The 20,302-nt window shown below is 33.1% G+C and overlaps 1 protein-coding gene across 1 annotated transcript in view; it reads right to left on the bottom strand.

Moving 5' to 3' along the window:
* Positions 1 to 20,302, bottom strand: part of Si (sucrase-isomaltase) — a 67,203-nt gene that overhangs the window by 23,300 nt on the left and 23,601 nt on the right. The window contains exons 17-30 of the mRNA XM_038347729.1: positions 18,388 to 18,504; positions 16,560 to 16,714; positions 15,119 to 15,203; positions 14,261 to 14,317; positions 12,550 to 12,674; positions 10,432 to 10,520; positions 8,375 to 8,424; positions 7,393 to 7,563; positions 7,001 to 7,156; positions 3,702 to 3,908; positions 3,328 to 3,482; positions 2,417 to 2,585; positions 275 to 371; positions 54 to 166 (exon numbers count right to left, since the gene is read on the bottom strand). Coding sequence (XP_038203657.1) covers positions 54 to 166; positions 275 to 371; positions 2,417 to 2,585; positions 3,328 to 3,482; positions 3,702 to 3,908; positions 7,001 to 7,156; positions 7,393 to 7,563; positions 8,375 to 8,424; positions 10,432 to 10,520; positions 12,550 to 12,674; positions 14,261 to 14,317; positions 15,119 to 15,203; positions 16,560 to 16,714; positions 18,388 to 18,504 — 1,746 coding nt within the window. The remainder of the gene's footprint in view (positions 1 to 53; positions 167 to 274; positions 372 to 2,416; positions 2,586 to 3,327; positions 3,483 to 3,701; positions 3,909 to 7,000; positions 7,157 to 7,392; positions 7,564 to 8,374; positions 8,425 to 10,431; positions 10,521 to 12,549; positions 12,675 to 14,260; positions 14,318 to 15,118; positions 15,204 to 16,559; positions 16,715 to 18,387; positions 18,505 to 20,302) is intronic.

Here is a 20,302-nt window from a genome sequence, read left to right as displayed (position 1 = left end):
ATATTTATTTATAAATAAAACTTTATAGTTTTTAAATGCATATACAATCATACTTCATGGTATTGCTGTGTTACAACTTCTGGGGTTGGTCCCAAAAACATGTAAAAATCCAGGATTCCTCCAATTGTGCGGTATGTTACAGAAGGAGTTGGTTGGAATGTAACATCTGAAAATCCAAAATAAGACTTAATTTTTATTTATATGTGAGAAACTCACTTGTTATTGGATAACATTTACACCTTTAATATAGGAAATTCAACAAAAATAGCTTTACCCATTCCATTGCTGTTCAGTAACAGAACTCCATGAGCGTTACCCTCATCTTCCAAAGCCATGTAATAAGGATGGAATCCATAGGAATTCAGTTTGTACTGAAACATAGAAAAACATAATGAATATTTAGAAAAAACAAAGTATAAACTAACTCAGGTTGTTCAAATTTATTATGATTGAGTTTGGATGTTAACATATTCCTGATTAGTAGGGTACAGTACTTGAATAAATAAATGTAGTTCTTCATCTAAATATATTACTTCTTTTGTTTAAACTACTATTTCCATAGAGCATGCAAATGAATATGAAAATATGAACATCCATAGACTACGTAACAATAACTGACAAACAACCCTGATGCCACAGTAGTTATGTTTCTTCCAAGAAGTTAAATATCTCACTTTATCTGTAAGTCAGCATTTTTCCCAAAATAAAGCATCCTGGAAATAAACTGATGTAAATAGTCAACCTGTCAAGAAGAAAAAGTTTATAAAGAAACAAACTTCCATGTAATTTGTGTTTCCAAACCTGAATTTTAGTAATTTCCTGGAATGTGAGATCAAGATAAAATTATTAATCGAATAATTATTATATTAAAATTGAAGAGTTATTTGGAAATGATTTTAATATAGCCTTCCTTCAAATAAATGCTGATGCAATTTCAGTACAGTAAAGGCAGCAACTGATGTGCACATCACCACAAAAATGAATGCAACATCAATTAATTTGTTCCTAAATGTATTTTTCAAGCAGCAATTACAAGTAAAAATGAAGGTGAGCTAGTGTTCAGAACATAATTATTTATGATATATTTGGAATAAATATAATTAATATTTATTGTTTAATGAATTAGCTATTAAGAAAATGTGTTTTGTTATCAAATAAATAAATACTGTGAGCAATTATTTCCAGAATATTGAGCATGTTCTGTTTAATGTGGCTGGTAATGTATGAAACAGGTTAGTTTTCATACATGCTGAAAGGTACTATTCAGGTGTCTGAGGTTAGGAAAGACATCAGTAGTCTTGTCCACTGCTAGAACTTACGTGATACAATATTGATGCACCTGGCAAGATTTACACATTGGACAATAGCAACAAGCTAGTATACGGAAGTGAGCAGGTGCTGTTTTGATTAGGCTTGAGATCTGCCCACAGGAAGGTTTCAGGCCTAGTATTATAAACATGATCAAAATCCATGACTAGAAAAGCCGTAGACTCTAGCAGAGAACCTAGAGATGTTGCTTTTCTAAATGAGCATGCTGTCAAATTGCTTTTCCAATTAATGTTTATATCTATATATTTGAACTGCTACCAATCTTCGTCATAGAAACTTATCATTCATGGCGGGTAGCTGTGTTTACCGCACAAATGTATCACTATTCAAGATGGTTATTCTAAGCAACTGTGACTACTCAGTCACAAATAGGACATCTATATCTCTAACTCCACTTAGAAGACTCAGATCACAGTTGAGAAGATGAGGCACAAAAGCTGCAAGGGACGGAATGGAGAAGAGGTCTCTGACATGCTGTCCTCTCAAAAGAACATGTGTGCTACAAACATGAACTCACAGTGCCTGCCCTTGTCTGCAAAGGATCCATCTATAGACCACGTAGGGGAGCCCAAGTCTGCCACCCTCAGAGGAAAGGGAGTGGCCATTCATGAGTGCCAGGAAGAGAGAAGAATCACTCTTTACAAAGGCCACTAGTAGGTTCCCCATGCGCCACTAGATGATGTTCATAGGCCATGTCCATATGGAAAGCACTAACTTGACTCAACCAGTTATTTTTTTTTTTTTTTTTTTTTTTTGGTGTTTCGAGACAGGGTTTCTCTGCAGCTTTAGAGCCTGTCCTGGAGCTAGCTCTTATAGACCAGGCTGGTCTCGAACTAACCAGTTATTTTTTAAGATATATAAATTAAAAATAAGTTTTAAAAATTGCTCAACAAGTTGTATCTTCTCAACTCTTTTCAAAGAATTATCATAACACTCTTTATATTACAGAAAACCACTGCGCCAGCTCTGCGAATCTCTAGCACCTTTCGTATAGTTTCAATCTTGAACTTTTACCCGGTAAAGGAGCAAACTAGATCCCCTTCCCACTCTTGTCTGCCTCAGTAGGTAGTCACAGATTGGTACCTACACCAGGAGGTTGATCTCTTGTGAACATCCCCCATGTATGCCAGTTCAAATCTCGCTTGAATGCTGTGTGTTCTGCTTCCCCGAAACCATACAGATATTGTGATGGTAGACGGGTAGATATCTGAATGAACTGGTCATTGAAGGCAAATCCAGGCAGGCGAGAATCCCAGCTGAAAATAAAAAGAAACAAGCCTGTCAATGTAAATGTGTGCAAAATTATTTAACAATAATGTTAATTCTATCTTTGTGATCCAAAAAAGAGTTGTTTCTCATACCCTTAATTACATCCAGGTATCAAATTCATTTACACAATTACTGTAATTTATATTTTCTTTTGACTAAGTTAAAGGCTTAATAAGTAAAATATGTTATGTACTATTGTGTGAAATATAACATGATAGCACCCTGCTATCTTTTAAAAGAATTCATAGAGAGCTTAAATGCAAATGCTTTATATTTGATACAATTGGTAAAAACAGGATGAAATTTTAAATACATTTATTCACCACAACATTAACACAGATGTTTCTCATATTATTTTCATCAATAAGTGTCAGGCTACAGATCGCATACTCTAAACAGTTTTACACGTCTGCACTTTACATTTACATTTTACATTAAAGTACATTTACATAACACATTCATAATTGTTTATTTTATCAACATTCATTATGTATTTTAGGACAAATTTGCTATACATAATTATAATACTGAATCTAGTATTTATTAACCAAAGCAATCATACCTAAAGAATAAAAAAAAAATTTAAAGAAATTTTTATATGGTTCTATGAGAGTGTTATTTAAAAGTGTTAGAACTGGAAAAAAATATTTAATATAACTCCAATTGTTACTATATTGCTCTTTTAAACTAAAAATTTCATCCTTTGTATCAAATAATTTAGTCACTTACATAAGCTTTCCACTGCTTCTCCTTCGAACCTGAATGCCGAAAGGATTTTCCTTGATTTCAACATCATAGAGTCTATTTTCATAAGAGCTTGTAGGGGTTTCTGGAAGGTCAATTGGTACTGGAACTTCATATCTCTTATTATGGGGATCGTAAATCTATGGCAAAGAAACAGTGACATCAGAGTAGAGTTTGTTCTTGCTGCTAATAGAGTGCCTGTTTTCAATAATATGTCCAAAAAATAAAGCATTTAGAACCGTTGCCTGATTCTGCATATTTGCCTTATATCTAACATTGCATATGCAGGTTCTAATGAAGGCAAGTAGAACATTAAATTGCTTAATCTTTCCTAAAAATAAAGTTTATGTGAAACTTACCTTAAACTGTAGCATCTCATTTTTGTGATATTTTACTTCCACACGGAGACTGGAGATGGGATTAGATGGAAGCCTGATTCTAGTATTTGCAGGATTCCACTGGAGGTCAGCTGTTATACCCGTTGGCAAATACTGAGTTGAAGTTAACAAATAGGGATTGTGGTCTGCCGGAAAGTAGCAGTCAGGTGCCCTGGATGCCAAGCCAACCTAAAAGCAATATATGATCAGCATCAGAAAGCGTAATGACCTTGAACTTTGAAAATAAATCAGGAAGACCTCACCTGAGCTTAGAAAGAATTCATGTGACTCACAATGAAAAATTCTACCAGTCATTTGAGATGTGTTCTAAATTATATCGCATTTACATAATGACTCCAATGTTAGAACAGTAGAAAGAAATGATCAAATATTTGCCTTTCAATCAATACAAAATAATATATGCAATTTTATAAAAATTATGACAATTTTTGCTTGTATTTAATTTTATGCTTATCATGCTATTATTTTCTCTTTCTGAAAATGACTATATAATACAAAGTTATTGTTTCTTCTCTCCCATTTCTGTGGATACTAATATAGTATCCTCTTTGGCTCATGTTGAAAGTTGCAGGTGGAATCCCTAACCAGATTTAAAACAGGACTCTCAGCAAAGATATTTAGTATCTGTTCTTTGACACAGTAGAAGATACCCAAAAGGAAATTGATAATTACAGCTGTGAACATTAAATAGCATACCACAATCTTTTCTCATAATCATTCACAGTTATTAATACACTATTATTTCTGAATAAGCATGACATTTCATCATATTTGTCTATTTTTCAGAAATTGTACAAAACATCCAAATCTCCTTAAAATAATTTGACACAAACTAATTACATTAGATGGGTTGGTTTTTTTATATTTATGGATATGTTTAATTTCCATATGAAATTTTTTTGTTTTTTTTATATTTATGGATATGTTTAATTTCCATATGAAATTTTTTTGTTTGTTTTTTTTTAAAAAAAACATTAGATGTTTTTTAATCCCATCTTCCTTGTATTGGGTATCTTGCAAATATAATGTCAATAGCTATGATAAACTTTGAAGACAGAACCATGTGGTTCTGACACACTGATTATATTAAAATGCTGGCAAATCAAGCTCAAGATTCTGCTTACAAGAAAAAAATCTGTTTTACTTTATCTATTCAGACTTTAGGTGCTTAAAGTTCAAAGCAATCCTAAAATATGAGTACTGTACTTCTCATTAGAACTCAATTTATACAATTGTCACCTCTAGAAAGTTCCAGTCTATGACTCTATCAGAGCTATTTTCCTAAATTTCATTTCAGCTCCCTTGTTCATAATCATGATCAAAAATGATTTATTGAGCATGCATATTCTAATATTAGTAATTTATGGAGGGTTGGAGAGATGGATAACCAGTTAAGAGCATTGGTGTCTCTTTTGCAACACCAGGGATTGCTTCCCAGTACCATCATGAGGACTGAAGACCTTTTGAAATTCTAGTCCCATGCTATCTGACATCCTGCTTTTGCCTTCACGTGCACTGAACATATGGGGTATACATACATGTATATGCAAAATGCCCCTCTGTGTAAAATTTAAAAAAATAAACTGAAAAATAATTCATAAAACAGCCTAAATACCTATATGATAAGTATTAATGTTCTTTTGAAGACTTCACATATGCTGAGAAGTGATGAAAATGTATCTTTCAAGAGGTTTAAATGCATGTTGTTACTTGATCAATGTACTTGAACTTCTATTAGGAATATTAACCTCGATATATCTAAAACAAAAGTTTATCCTCCAAGCCTGCTTCTCAACAACAGACTCCTCAACCTCTGCAAGTACACTTCTTGTTTTCCCAATGGTTTAACCAATGACCTGCAGTCAATAGTTTTATTTTTCAATGCTAAATGAGAAAACAAAAGTTTTTGGCTCTTTGATAAATGTGTGTAAGATTAATCACTGATTACCTCAAATATTACCGCACTAAATTCATTCATTGGCTTTCTGACAGTCCTTCCAACATAGCAGCAGTGATGGTGGCATTAAAAATGAAATGAAGATCTGGCATTTGTAAATCTCAAAAACAACTTCCCTCAGGCTAAGACTCATCCGCTTATAAAAGGTCTACCTGATTGATCTAAACTACTTGTTTTCATGTTTTTATAACACATGAAAACAAATCTCGGTGTTAATCCACCACTAATTCTGTTTCAGGCACACTGGCCTTTTTTTTTTTCTGTTTGTGAAATGTGGCTGGTGAATAGTCACTCAGTTCTAGTGTGCCAGTTGATATTCCTTTCTAAAGTATGACTGCCTGTGACAGTGCATTTCAACACCTTTTGATGTTTAGAAGTTATCTGTGTTTGTTCTTATTTGTCTTTGAGATTGTAACTGTACTTAAAAAAAGAACAGGATTCAGGATAGATGAATACCACTTGGCATGACTCACATTGACTTCAAAATTGTTCCTTCCCTTCAGAATGTTTACAAATAAATAAATGTGACTTTTCTTTCCCTTTTACCTACCCCGTGCCTAAATATTTCTAATGCTAAACATTAAACATTTCTTGTTAAACAAAAAGGGAAGGGAGGATTTGTCTGGAAGCAGAAATTATGACTTATTTCACATAAGTAGAAGCCCCTCAAAAGTTGATTGGTGATGTTTCCTAGTTTCAGTACTATAACACAAACATTTCAATTACCTGTTTTAATGGAGTAAATACTGCCTGTCCTCAAAACTCAAAAAATACTCGAAAAGGCTGAGAACTGAGTAATAAGCGTAGCAAGTGAGATCCCTCTGTCCTGTAGCACAGACCAAAACACTAAAACCCCTGCCATGCATGGCCACTCTTTGAGCGGCCAAAATAACTGGAGCATATCCAATATTCTGTAGTGTTGCATATCCAAGGTTTTATAGGTCAAAATTTTGTTTTTAAAATAATTGTTACTACTGACAAAATGCCTTGCCAGTTTAGCCAGTCACCTATAAAATTACAATATGTGTCCAACAAAATGGTGTTTGGTAAGGAAGAAGCTTATCATCCATTCTGCCAGAAAAGTAATGTATCTGTTCACCTTGTCTGTCATCTGCTAAGCTATGTCTTTAAAGCAATAATTTATCTAAAAGTTTGATCGTCTATCAAATGTGCAAATTTCAAATGTCAAATGATTCATAAATGAATGACACATATGTTGCTGAATTTAAAATTTATATGTAAATTTCCCCCTGATAAGGGATGTGAAAACCACGGGTTTGTTCACAAGAAGACGGTTATTTACCTCGTTCCATATGCAGCCTCGCTGTTCGCAAACTTCCCGTGTTGGTATGCCTGCATCTGGATAACAACCGAATCTCTCATTCTCTGAGAAATCATCAGTCCAGCTTACTACAAAGTTTTTCCCAAGATTAAAGCTGAGATCTGTGATTGAGAGAACCTGTGGGGAAAAAAAACATTAATGATTAATTCTTGACCTTGATGATGGGTAAACTGAAAAAGATGTCAAAGTACAGGAAACCCAGTAAATTTTCAAAATTATTTACTACTCTGATAAATTTTTGGAAGAAGAGAAAAGTAAAGGGTGAGAAAGGCATGTGACTTGAGTAGCCAGAGCTTCAAGATGAGTATTAGAGAAGATAGAAAGCATAGCAAACATTTTAATGACCAGTTTACCTTATTGGAAGCATCAAACGTGAAGGCTGCATGAACATTCATTTGCTGGTCAGTTTCTCCAACTCTAACTTCGGTTACAGTGTTGGTCAGCCCAAGGACTTTGATTGTTTTAAATGCGAGGGCCGTGCCTTCTTCATATGATGAATGTGTGCAAGTGGCAACCAAGTTATTCTGAGGAAAAACAGTAGAAAACGTTAGCTGTTAATTCCTTTGATACTGACCACTCTGAGGGACAGAATGTGAGAAAAGAAATGGCTGAGTCGTCTCCCATTGCATCCCAGCAGTTACCACTGTGCATGTAACTCATTTTCGCACATGAGACAAAACTTTACTTTTAGAATTAATAATGAAATAAAATATGAGGTCACTGATATATATAATGTCTCATAATCTAGCTTTTATATTGATAAGAGATAATTCAAATTCTTTGAAAAGAATAAAGAAATATAACCTTTGTTTAAAAACTCCTCAGTAATTATTTTAGAAATTTAAATATGCAAATATTTTTCATTCTCATTGCCAAGTCAACATGAATTATCACTTTGATTGACATTTCAAGACATATGATATAGAAATTATTTTCCAACTTGTGTGAATATTTTATTTTTATTGCCAAATGAACATTAATTATCACTGATTGACTTATTAAGTTTAAGGCATATTGAATACACAGAAACTATTTTCAAAGCGATATTAAAATAGGCTTTAAGAAGTACAAATGATACAATGAACAGTTTCATTATAAATTTAATCTAATACAGTTAATAAAAAGGTTTTCTTTGTTATTAATAAAGTAATAAAAATATTAGAAAAATAGGTTTTCTTTGTTCATAATGTAATAATTTAAATTTAACAATTCATGCAACTATTTATTTTATCTAATTTTATTGAAAACTGGAGAGAAACTTAAGCACATCCCAGAAGTACTCTATAATAAATTCTAAACTAGACATTAAAAATACATATATTAATAAAAACTTACGTTGGAAACTGTAAAGTTGTAATATATATAGTTTCCAGTTTCTATGGTATCTGAAATTGAAAAATAAGTAGTTAGCAGATCAAAATAAATTAAATTTTGTTTTCTTATTTTACATTTATATAGTACTTAGTTATTTTATAATTGTAATAATGAAGCACTGTTAAGAATTTTTACTTTTACATTTCTAGTAAATGTAAATTCCTGTAATAAGAAGAGTAAACAGAAGTAAGGTTAGAAGGAAATTACTTGGGCAGCTCCAAGAGGAATTGAAGTGAAGCAATGCATCGTGAATATAATTAAAGTATATCATGTATGTGGCGGAAAGCTTCTGAGGACTCAACCTTACACAAAGAATTACAGACGACTAAAGATTGCTGAGCGTGCAGGGAAGGCTTCTCCTATGGAAAGGATACTAATTGGTTATCCTGTAGCTGAGCGTGCAGGGAAGGCTTCTCCTATGGAAAGGATACTAATTGGTTATCCTGTAGCTGAGCGTGCAGGGAAGGCTTCTCCTATGGAAAGGATACTAATTGGTTATCCTGTATACAATGGTCAGCCCTGGAAAACATATATGCAAAATAAAGAGACACACAATGAGCAGAAGATATGGACACACACACATACATAAGCATTTCTGTATGTAGGTATGTATGAATGCACAAAAGTTAGTGAAAAAAGAAGACATGATTTTGAAGGAGAGCCAGAAGGGTTATTTGGGAGGTATTTGAGGTATAAAAAAAAGAAAAATTTTGAAATTATGATGTAGTTATATCATAATATAAAATTAAAATAATTAAAATATAATATACAGGTGTATATTTTTCAAATAAAAAGCAATATATTAATTTTTGTCATTTTATTTTCTTGTCAATAAAATTGCTAAATATACTATATGATTTAGTTTGCCATGAGTAGTAAAATACTAGAAATTTAGAAAAAACAGAACCTATCCTAGTCAGATGTATTAGCCGAAGCCTGTAATCCCAGTTCTTAAGAGGCAAAGGTAGAAATAGGAGACTGTGAATATCAACCAGTCTGGGGTATATGAGACTCTGTCTCCACTAATAAAGTAATAGCAATGATTATAGAGAGTGATAGTTGTTACAAATTACTATTTCAAGTGATATTTATATCTTATAATCAAGAATAAGATTATTTTTTCTATGAAGACCTGATATAGAAAATTCTATTTTACATCATTTTATTTATTATATATCATTATTTTGGAATATGGAACTAATGTAAAGAGATACTGAAACCTAAATTTTAACCTCTAAATGAAATAACATTTAATGAGGAAAATGTAAGAAAGCAATGATACCTGTATCATACATGTGCTAAAATAATCCTAAGGCATTGTTAGAAGGAAACTGAAGACTAGGACTAGCCAAATTTGATGGAAATTGATGATAATAAAATTGAATGATATTTGAAAAGTAGTAAGTTCAAATGGAATCTATGTGATTATATTCATAGAAAAAATAAAACTATTAGAATAAATAAATCAGTAATATCAACAGAATTGTAAAGGTTTAATTACATCTTAAAGCATAGTCAACAGGCATGATTTACTTAGCATAAAAACAGGTTCATGTTTTTTATTTATTATTTAATTTCTGTTTGTACTAAATTCTCAAACAGTAAACTAAAGGATTCTGAATAATGGAAAAGGATTTTTTTTACCTTAAATTATTTGACATTGATATTAATTAACTACATCGGATATTATTGGTTTTATTTTCATTTTCATTAATAAAATTTTACCTTTAAAGTTACAATGAGTTATCCAAAATATTCAAAGACATGATGCAATTTCAACATTGAAAATTTGGCAAACTGCATCAAATTAAAAGTATTAATATAGCATAGAAATCACATGAATTTATCAAAGATGTTCTACATTGCCCTAGTTCAGAACGCTGATAGGTTAACCACTTATACAAGTCAAATAGTGATGACAAATCTCATAAAGAAACATAAAAACATCATTAGGAATGCACTCGGTATGAATTAAGGTGAATCACCAAGTCATCAGAATAGATGACAATGAGACTTACTCTTAGTTTCACCGTCATCCCAGAAGAAATCACCCACTGCTGCTCTGTTATCATCTAAGGCAACAATAAGGCCTAGAGGATTCCTACGGCTGCAGGTAAAATGAGGTTTGTATAGAATTAAAAATAACTTTGTAATCAAATTATAACATAACAAGTACATTTCAACTGAAGAATTTTTGGTTGTGGATTAGCAAAAGAGCACTGACATCTCTCTATATATATTTTGCATTTATAATTTTTGATGTAAATACACTATGAGTAAAAACATACTTCATACACATGTAAGCAAACAAAAGCATAATATGTAATTATGATGATATATAATCACCGAAGGATAAGAACAACTGCCAAATCTAAACATTGTAGCATTCCAACAAAAACTAAAAGATTTAAATGTGTTTGGTATTCAGTTTAGGGTTCTGGAAGGATTGCTCAGCTTCAAAAACACTCTTGCTATTCACAAGGACCCCTGTTTGGTCACCAGTACCCCTATCTAGGGGAGCCACAAGAACTGTGACTTTGTCATCAGAAAACCACACCCTCTTCAGGTCTCTATGTGCTCTACTCTGCACACATATGTTGTATATATTTACAAACAAGCATGTATACACTCAAATAAAATTTAAAAATAAATAATAAAGTTCATTTCAACCAAAGTAACCTTAAAACACATTAATTATCCTGAAGATATGAAAATATAGCTATGCTGGTTAAGTTTATGCCCACTTAACACTGGCTAGAGTCATCTGATAGGAGGGAACTCAATTGAGAAAATGCCCCAAATGATTATGCCATGGGCTAGTTGTAAAGAATTTTCATATATATATATATATATATATATATATATATATATATATATATATTTATGTGGGAAAGCCCAGTCTATTGTGTTGGAGCCATCCCTGGGCTGGTGATCCTGAGTTTGATAAAAAGACTTAAGAAGCTATGGAGAGCAGCCTGTAAGAAGCACCCGTCCATGGCTTATGCATTAGTTTCTCCCTCCAGTTTCCAACCCTGCTTGACCTGTGCTGATTTCCGTGAGTGATGGACTACAGTGTGGAAATGTAGGTCAAATATGCCCTTCCCTCCCCAACTTGCTTTTGGTCATGGTGTTTCACCACAGCAATAGTAACCCTAACTAAAATAGTGGTGGTTTTAAATGTTAAAAGAGTGTGTAATAATTTCAAATGTGAGCTTCGTTAGAGTGGAAATGACTCATGAGGTCAATTACATATCTTTTTTATGGTGTATCACCATAAGATGCTGCTTCTGAGGCTGTAGGGTCCTGGCAACTGTTCTACACAGAATATGTTGCAAACATTCCCTAAAGTTTGATTTTCTTGTTGAGGAAGTTCTGGATGATGACTGATTTTTTGAGAACACAGCCATGAAACAGTTGCAAAAATAATCAATTTCCCACCGTCTCAATGGGTAAAAGCACTCCTCGCGGTCATGGCTTCCTTGCTCATGATCTCCCTCCTTTTGCTCCTCATCAGGACCTTGAGAGCTCAGTCCTGTGCTCCTATGTGGGGCTCTAACGGGAGACCACCAAGTCCAGTCGGAATGGGACTGATGGAACAAGGGACCAAACCGGACTCTCTGAATGTGGCTGACGGTGGAGGACTGAGAAACCAAGGACAAAGGCGATGAGCTTGAACTCTACAGCATGGACGGGCTCACTGTGAGCCTTGTCAGTTTGGTTGTTCACCTTCCTGGACTTAGGGGGAGCTGGGAGGACCTTGGACTTAACATAGTGAAGGGAACCCTGATGGCTCTTTGTCTTTGGAGAGGGGTGGAGTGGGGGTATGAGTGGAAGGGAGGGGAGGGAAGGGTGAGGAGGAGGGGAGGAGATGGAAATCTTTAATAAAAAAAATGAGAAAAAAAATAATAATCAATTTCAGGAAACCAAACTCTGGAACTGCTAACATAAGTGATGTACTCACTCGTATTTTCTCAATAAATAGTTCAAGAAAATAGAGGCTAGACACTTGAGCTATAAATGTATAGAAATGTGAGTCGGTGCATACATAAAGTTTGTAGTCTAGGATACCAGACATACTGCATACAACAAATAAAGCATTAGGAGTCTTAAGATTATGCAATGGTCCTTCACTTTACCTTGCTGTTGTTGTTACATTGGGATCCTGGGTTGGGATGACATAACCTCCTCTAAGATGCAATCCTATCTTATCTGCTGGAAGGTACATTTCAATTCTTTCTTTTCTCCATGGCTTTTTTTCACCCTATGGTTAAAGAATAAACAGTATTTTTATTGGTAATGTATGTTTTAAATCCTACTTCATAACAACTGTAATTTATACATTTTATTTACTTATCATGCATTCATTTATTATTATGGGGAGAAAATAATTTTCATTCAGTTTTCAGTGCATATAAAAATAAGTTCATTTTCTTCTGAAATATAAAATGGGATATAGAGAAACTTTTCCTGCCTACAATAATTAACCATTATACCTTCATTTTCTACTCTCTTTGAAAGTTATCATGCTTCTAGTATTATTCAGACTGGCATCTAGATTTTAGAGAGAATGTGTGGCATTTGTCTGCAGTGTGGCTCCTTTGTTCAATAGATCACCCTCTAGTCCCACCCATTAATCTGAAGAAGACAGGATTCACTCTTTTAATGTGTGAATAACGATATGTTGTATAGATACCACATTTTCTTCATGTATTCTTCCACTAGGGAGCATACATTTTGAAACATCCCTGCCACTGCCATGTATGCCTTCCAAAGCAACATAATTTGATAATAAGACAAGTCTGTCAGTAGATTTTCGAGGAACTTCTGTGTGATTTTACAGAAGGGAAAATAGAAGGAGGTTTTGGAAAAGATAATAAAACACAATTTGTAAGTAATAAATGGGTATTATTTTCTATTCCAGAGTAGTATAAGTATCATCCAAAAGAAGGCTCAGAATTAGAAATTTAACACTTCACAGCAATGACAGTTATTAACAGGAGAGCTCAAAGGCAGTACACAAGTAACAAGTAGTAAGGGAGTAGAAATGGTAATGGCATTGGTCTGACTAGTATCAAATGAACAAAATCAACGAAATATTACACTTAACTAATACATGAATACATTTTTTGATATTTCCAGTAAAATTTCATGTAAAGTACTTGAGATGCAAGTATCAACTCATTTGTTCATTGCACATTGCATATTCACATTAAGTTATTATGTTACACCATAAATATATGTAATTAAAACAATAAAGACGTAAATAACAGGAAAGTGATACACACAATATAATGCTTTTTTGCCTTTAGAAAGTTTCTTCAAATGTTGTTTAAACAAAAGTCCTCATCAGTCAAACAAATATGGGAAATATAGTCACTTTAAAAGTAAATATTTCTAAAGCTGAAGATGTTTTAGGAACACCCACTTCCGAAAAATAAATAAAAGAGTTGTATACATGAATTTATGGAAGCTATTATTTTGGCCTTTCTAGTTGACCATAAAAAGATTTACAGTGATTTGATTTTTTTTCTCAATTCTTCTGGCAAGAAGGCAAATGTAAATTAGGAGAGAGCAGAATTAAATAAGTTTCCATAATACTCCTTTAATTCCATTTAAACAAAAAATGTATTTGTTTGATAAAATATATCTTCATATCAAAAACCTGACTTGTGTATAATGGAAAGTAACAGTATACCAATTTTTACACAGCTCTAGAATTCAGAAACATTTTTATAATACTCTTGGAACTCCCCAAAATAGATGCAGATACACTGTGTGTGTGGAAATGTTCGGGAGTGCCGTGTGTGTGTGTGTGTATACATATATATGTATATTTAGGATACTTACTGTTTCAAAATCATACCAGGTAGCATCAGGAATGTATGCACTCACAGATTCTGCTCCCTAAATTAAAGAAAATACATGTAAATATACAATATATAGTACTATATATAATATATTATTCACATTTTTGAAATTCAAATTTTTAAGAATCTTAAGTACTCTTTTAGATTTTCTATTTTCTAGAGAAAAAAATCCTTCCCTGTTCTTATACTCCAGTAGTTCTGAACTATTAGCGTTACATCATAATGTAACATATGGATTCTAGTGGCTATAGTCCAGTAGTTCTGAACTATTAGCGTTACATCGTAATGTAACATATGGATTCTAGTGGCAAAGGGGATACTATTTAGGTGACAATTATAATTCATGTATGCACTTGTCTATAAACCACTTTATTGCTATGATATAAAATGTTCATTTCTAAATAGATACATGGACTCCAGATCTTAGAAATGGGAGACACAAAAATCTTGCTCCACTTTTTCGTTTTACATATTCTTAAGGTCAGTTGCTTTACATGGCTATTTTACTTAGATCTTAGCAAAACTGCAATGTTTATGTCTCCCTAAGTAAAAGCTAAGTAACATTAGGATAAGCTTTGAGGTAATACAATAAATATAAACTTTTTAATCTAAATCTGATTACACACACACCCTTGCTACATTCTTTATTACATATTTCATAAGGTATCAAATAACTTTGTGTCAAAATCTTTTGACATTTTAAATTTCAGTGAGAGATTGTGAGCTTGAAACAGTTCAATGAGTAATAAATGTTATTCAGATTTATCATAACATTGGAAAGATTTTGCTATGCAAAATTGTTTTTAAGTGATAAATATAATACACGTATGAGGCCTACCTCTCTCAAAACAGGAGTGATAAGTAGTGCATGGCCCCATAGAAATTCGAGGTCCTCAATCCAGCTGTTTGGGTCATCATAAAATCTAAGGACAATGATAACATTCAAGATATACTATATGAAGCAAAAAGCTAAATTAATTATTTTCTTTATGTTTTTATTTTTCCCCTGAGAATCATCATTTTAAATTTGTTAAATGTGTCATTCTTAAGCAATAATTCTAATGTAGTTCATACAATATGCAATAAGGAAGACAGGCAAGGAGGAAGGGAGGGGGAGGAAAGGGAGAAAGGAATGGTAGGCATGAGTCAGCTCTACATTCAAAAAGCCCAAGAAGTCTACCACAGATATATGGCAACTTTTAACATTTAATAAGCAATTTTCTTTTTATTTTTTATAAGTAAAGTTCATAAAATTCTAGAATTATTTCATAATCTTTCAATATTTTTACCAAACATCTAATATGGATTTATAAGAAACATTAGGTCATTCCCTAAGAAATGTTATATTTGTTCATAGCATACAAACATGTAGACAATGTACATTTTTATAATTATACCACATTATTGCTTTGCATTTAGGTGATTTTTACAATGCATGATTGTTACATTTTCAGTAATTTTTAAAGTTAATTATTTCTGATATTCCTAATGTGTTTTTATGTAGTTTCCTTTATAAGTTCTGCTAAATTATGTCATTTGTAGCTTATTCTTGTCTACCCAGATTAATTATATTTATCACAATCATGGTATATATCTAAAAAGTTTCTATACATTTAGAAAAATAATCATAGATCCACATTGCATCTTGATTTATTTGTTAGTGTTTTATTATGTGTTCAAATGTACTTTTTTTACTATGATTTATGTTTGTTTATGTGTCTGTGTTTGTGATAAATGTGTGTAATGTAGTTGCGTATTATGATACGTGGGTAGCATGCATAAATGTGTATGTATGTGTTACATTGTATGCATGTGTTGTATTTATTACATGGGTAACTCATGTGTGTGTATGATGCATGTATGTGTAGTGGATGTGTGTGGATGTGCTACTATGTGTGTGTGTGCTGTGTGGGTGTATGCATGTGTGTGCAATGTATGTGTATGTGGTGCATGCATTTGAGTTTGAAAGTGTACACGCTCATTCTTACATGGAGAGATGAGAGAAATTTGTCTTTCTCTTTGCCTTGATCAAGGTACCCCCTGAACCGAGCTCACCCTCTAGAATAGGCTAGAGGCAGACAAGCTAGTTCTTGGAGAATCACCTCTCTTTGTGGCCTCTAATAATGTGGTTCCTTTCAAAAGCAGTTGTCTCTAGCTTTTTGCATAGGTGCTGGGGATTAGAACTTTATTCCCCGTTTGCTCAGTGAGGTCTCTAACCCTCTGAGATCGCTTTTCAACCCCTTAAATCACAATTCTCACTTATAATTCCTGCTACTCACTCATAAAGGAATGGCCTCGCAACTGTCTCTCCAAACACATGGGCTCTATAGAACAGAGTGTAGAGGTAAGGAAGTAAGGTGTAGCGGATGGTCAGGTAGTGCCTTGACGACTTTACCAAAATAGAGTTTTGTCCAAAAACTGCAGGATCCTGCTCCTGTACGATATATCAAAAAACATTAAAATGAGAAATGAAAAGGAAAATAAACATTTCAAATTGAACCATTTGATTATTGTTTAAAGCAAATTGTTTGTATATGAGCTCCTCTATGAAAAGTTAAACACATCCCTATTATATTATAAACTCTTTATGACTGGATGTTTCAGGGTTTGTATCCTCATTTATATTTTAATTAAATTCTATTTCAAAGTATACATTTCTCACTTAAAATTATTTTTCAAAAAGGTGAAAAATGACCAAATAGAAACTTTCCAACTCTTCACTCTTTTATGATGTTTTCCACTTTTCTTGTTGTCTAAACCTTAGTCAAATAATCTGTGGTTTGTTGCAATTATAACGGCATGCCTAAAATTGAATTTGTACTCAGCTACATGGCATACTTTTACAAATGGGATGTACATAACCCATTCAAGCACAGGCGTGAAATTTACTAAAGAATTCTGTCCTTTCTATAGCTACTCAATTCAGAAGGGGCAGAAAACACCTTCAGGTACAGAACCACATGGAACAAAGTTTCCGGGCCACTTAGCAAACATCAGCTTTACTCTCCTGAGACCAATAGATCCTCTACCTAGAAAATACCTGCCTCTCTGTGCCAAGGAGGACCACAATAATAAAACTTGCTTACATTTTGCTACATGGTTACAGAATCTACTGAGGTTTCCCCGTAAATTTACAGTGACATCACCCTTACTGTTACTAATCCCAGCCACATAACACACAGTAGGCTTGGGGTGACTGACCCATTTGGGAAGATTCAAGGCTCTTCCAGGGGTCCTGTTCACCTTAATATCTTTCCCAATGACCTAGAAAAGTCTGTTAGAACCCAGCTGCTCTTTGATTTTCCCTCTAAGATTGCCACTCTTCTGTCTGCTTCATGAGGACCAGACCTAAAAGAGTAAATCGAAGACTCCCAGCACTCCACGGGCTCATAGTCACTCTTGTCTTTCACGTGCATTTTAGCAATTAATCATTATCATCTTCACTCTGGCATGTCATTTGTTTTTTAGAAAACTCAGATGTGTGCAAAAATACTTGTAAATAGCTTTCCTATGGACATGGATTGTTTGGAATCTCCTTTGGACCATTTTGTTTTTGTTCTCTTAAGTTTCCTTATAGCATGAACTATACAGTTGATGCTTCCCAGATGGATGGAACTAAGATTTTTGTATGATAGCAACATGTGAACACTGACACTGTATTGTTTTTAAATTGCATGTTCTTAACTGGCTTGAAGATTCAAATTATAAGTGTCTTGAATTTTCTGCCTTCCTTTTATATTAAAAAAGAAACAACCACATTTAGGACTCTTGCTTAGAATGTTATATTTTCTTATAAAATAAACTGAAATGTCCACTATAAAATCTAAGACAAAAATATTACATCACTACATTATGCTTTGTGATTGTTCTCACTTGTTCACTTTTACACATAATATACATTGATGTTGAGAAACAGATTTCAAATATTCATTTATAAAACATATTACATACTTTTTTCTTACCACATTATATCGATGAAAGGACATTGTTTAAAACTACAGGTGTGGTCAATGATGATTGGCAAAAGGTCTGATTGCACGAAATGTCACAGTTCCTTCTAAAAATAGAGTTGTTTGTTCGAGAACATGACGAACGAGTGTCACTTACCCTGTAGCCATCAGCATTGTGGTTTCTGGAAAATGGATAGAAGGCTCCAAGTTGCATCCATCTTGTGCAGAGTTCTTCTGTAGTATCACCCACAAACCCACAGATGTCTGCTCCAACCTAAAGAAGTGCGTCTCTTAGTCAGTGTTGACATTCAGCTTTGCCTACTACATCTCAGGGTATGCACCAACTGACTGGTTTTGCTTGTTGTCTGCTTGTTTTACTGTTTTCAAACACATCCTCTGAACTGACTTTCTATTCATGTTTGATCCTCCTTTATATCTATCGACATTAATTTTATTCTCTGCTTCCCACCACCTTCCTCCTTTCTTCACCTCTCCACTCTAAATCATATACTAATTTTCAGAGCGCTTCTTGTTGTCCAGGCTTAAATTTTATCACTGATTTACATGTGTCTCACTAATGTTTAGCTTTAATTTATTTGGTTTCTGTTTAGGTTAAAATCTTTTGAAGTGTTCATGTATGTGGAGGTTTTTCTTTTAATATTTCTTGTCAAACACACTTTCCAAAGTTCTCTATTCTTGTTTTCTATAGATTTACCCTGGGCATTGTAAATTCAAAATTGATCATTTATGATTAAATAAAGTGAAATTATAATTTCCTAGTATGTTGGCTGCTTTCTACTCTTAATCATTAAGATATTATTTGATTAGCAAAATGTAAATCCAATTTATATGCATTCCTCTGTCAATTGCATCTACTATGTTCTGTTTGCAATATTATTCTTCTAACATGTTATAAATTAAACTCTTACAATTACTTTTAAAGTGATTAAAGTTTACCTTAATCACATATTTTTATCTACTTGATATTGATTTTTTACAGAATATGTAAGAAATAGCATGGTGTTATTTTTTCAAATGTATAATTAATCATCTGTAGGAATATTTGATACTTTCCTCATATAGCTACAGTTTGTGGGTCTTTTAGAAGGTATGTATATATACATGAATGTGTGCCATTTTTTTAAAAAAGAGTAAGCCTGATTGAAAACCCACAGACCATATTCAATGTGTTCATGATGCTTTCTTTATCTGACACAGCAAAATCATGCATAGTGAGTTTGGATTTCAATTTGGGAAAAGTTTGTGTTTCTATTTGCAAATATTTGCAAATGTGCTTTCATTCTTCAATTTATTTAGTATTTTTTTTTTTTTTTTACAATTTCTGACCTTTATAGATTTTAACAGGGAAGAGAGAGAGGGCAAAAAGAGAAGTCAGGAATGGGAATACATGTGCAATACATTCTTCAGAAGAGGAAGGAGGCCCACAAGACAGACTGAGCCAGAAAACCCAGTACAGAGGGAGTGGCCCATGCAGTCCCACTTCTACCTCAGGGGTTATTGGTAGATAATTATTGAGGAGGAGTTAGTTTTCTTCAGGGATGTAACTGGTGAGAGGTTCTCTGTGCTTCCGTAGATTGCCCTACACCAGCGTAAACGCTGAGTGCACTAAATAGACTTGATATGTTTTAAAAATATAATGAAAAGTTGGAGGTGATAGAGGAGGAAGTGGAGGGAAAGGAACAGAAAGTGGACTCGACCAAAAGACATTATAGGCAGATATGAAATTTTCAAATGATAAAAAAGATTGGGGTCAGGGAAGAATAGGTGGAACAATGGGGAGGAATGAATAAACGCAAACTAGAGTGACATATAAAAATTTAATAAAAGTAACTCGAAATTAATGTCTTCTATTGTTAATATCAGTGTTTTTCATTTAAGGAATTTTTTTCTATTGAAATTTTATTTTAATAACACATGATTGTTTGAATTTTTAATAATCTCTTTTGCATATTTTATTATATTTCACATTGCTTCATTGAAATAACCAGTCTTTCATTACTACACATTTTAAGTTAATTGCTTTCCTTCCCTATATTTAAATTCATGCACTA

The sequence above is a fragment of the Arvicola amphibius genome, chromosome 11 (genome assembly GCF_903992535.2).
Source record: "Arvicola amphibius chromosome 11, mArvAmp1.2, whole genome shotgun sequence".
NCBI classification, from domain to species: domain Eukaryota; kingdom Metazoa; phylum Chordata; class Mammalia; order Rodentia; family Cricetidae; genus Arvicola; species Arvicola amphibius.
This window is presented reverse-complemented; position numbering and strand designations above follow the sequence as displayed.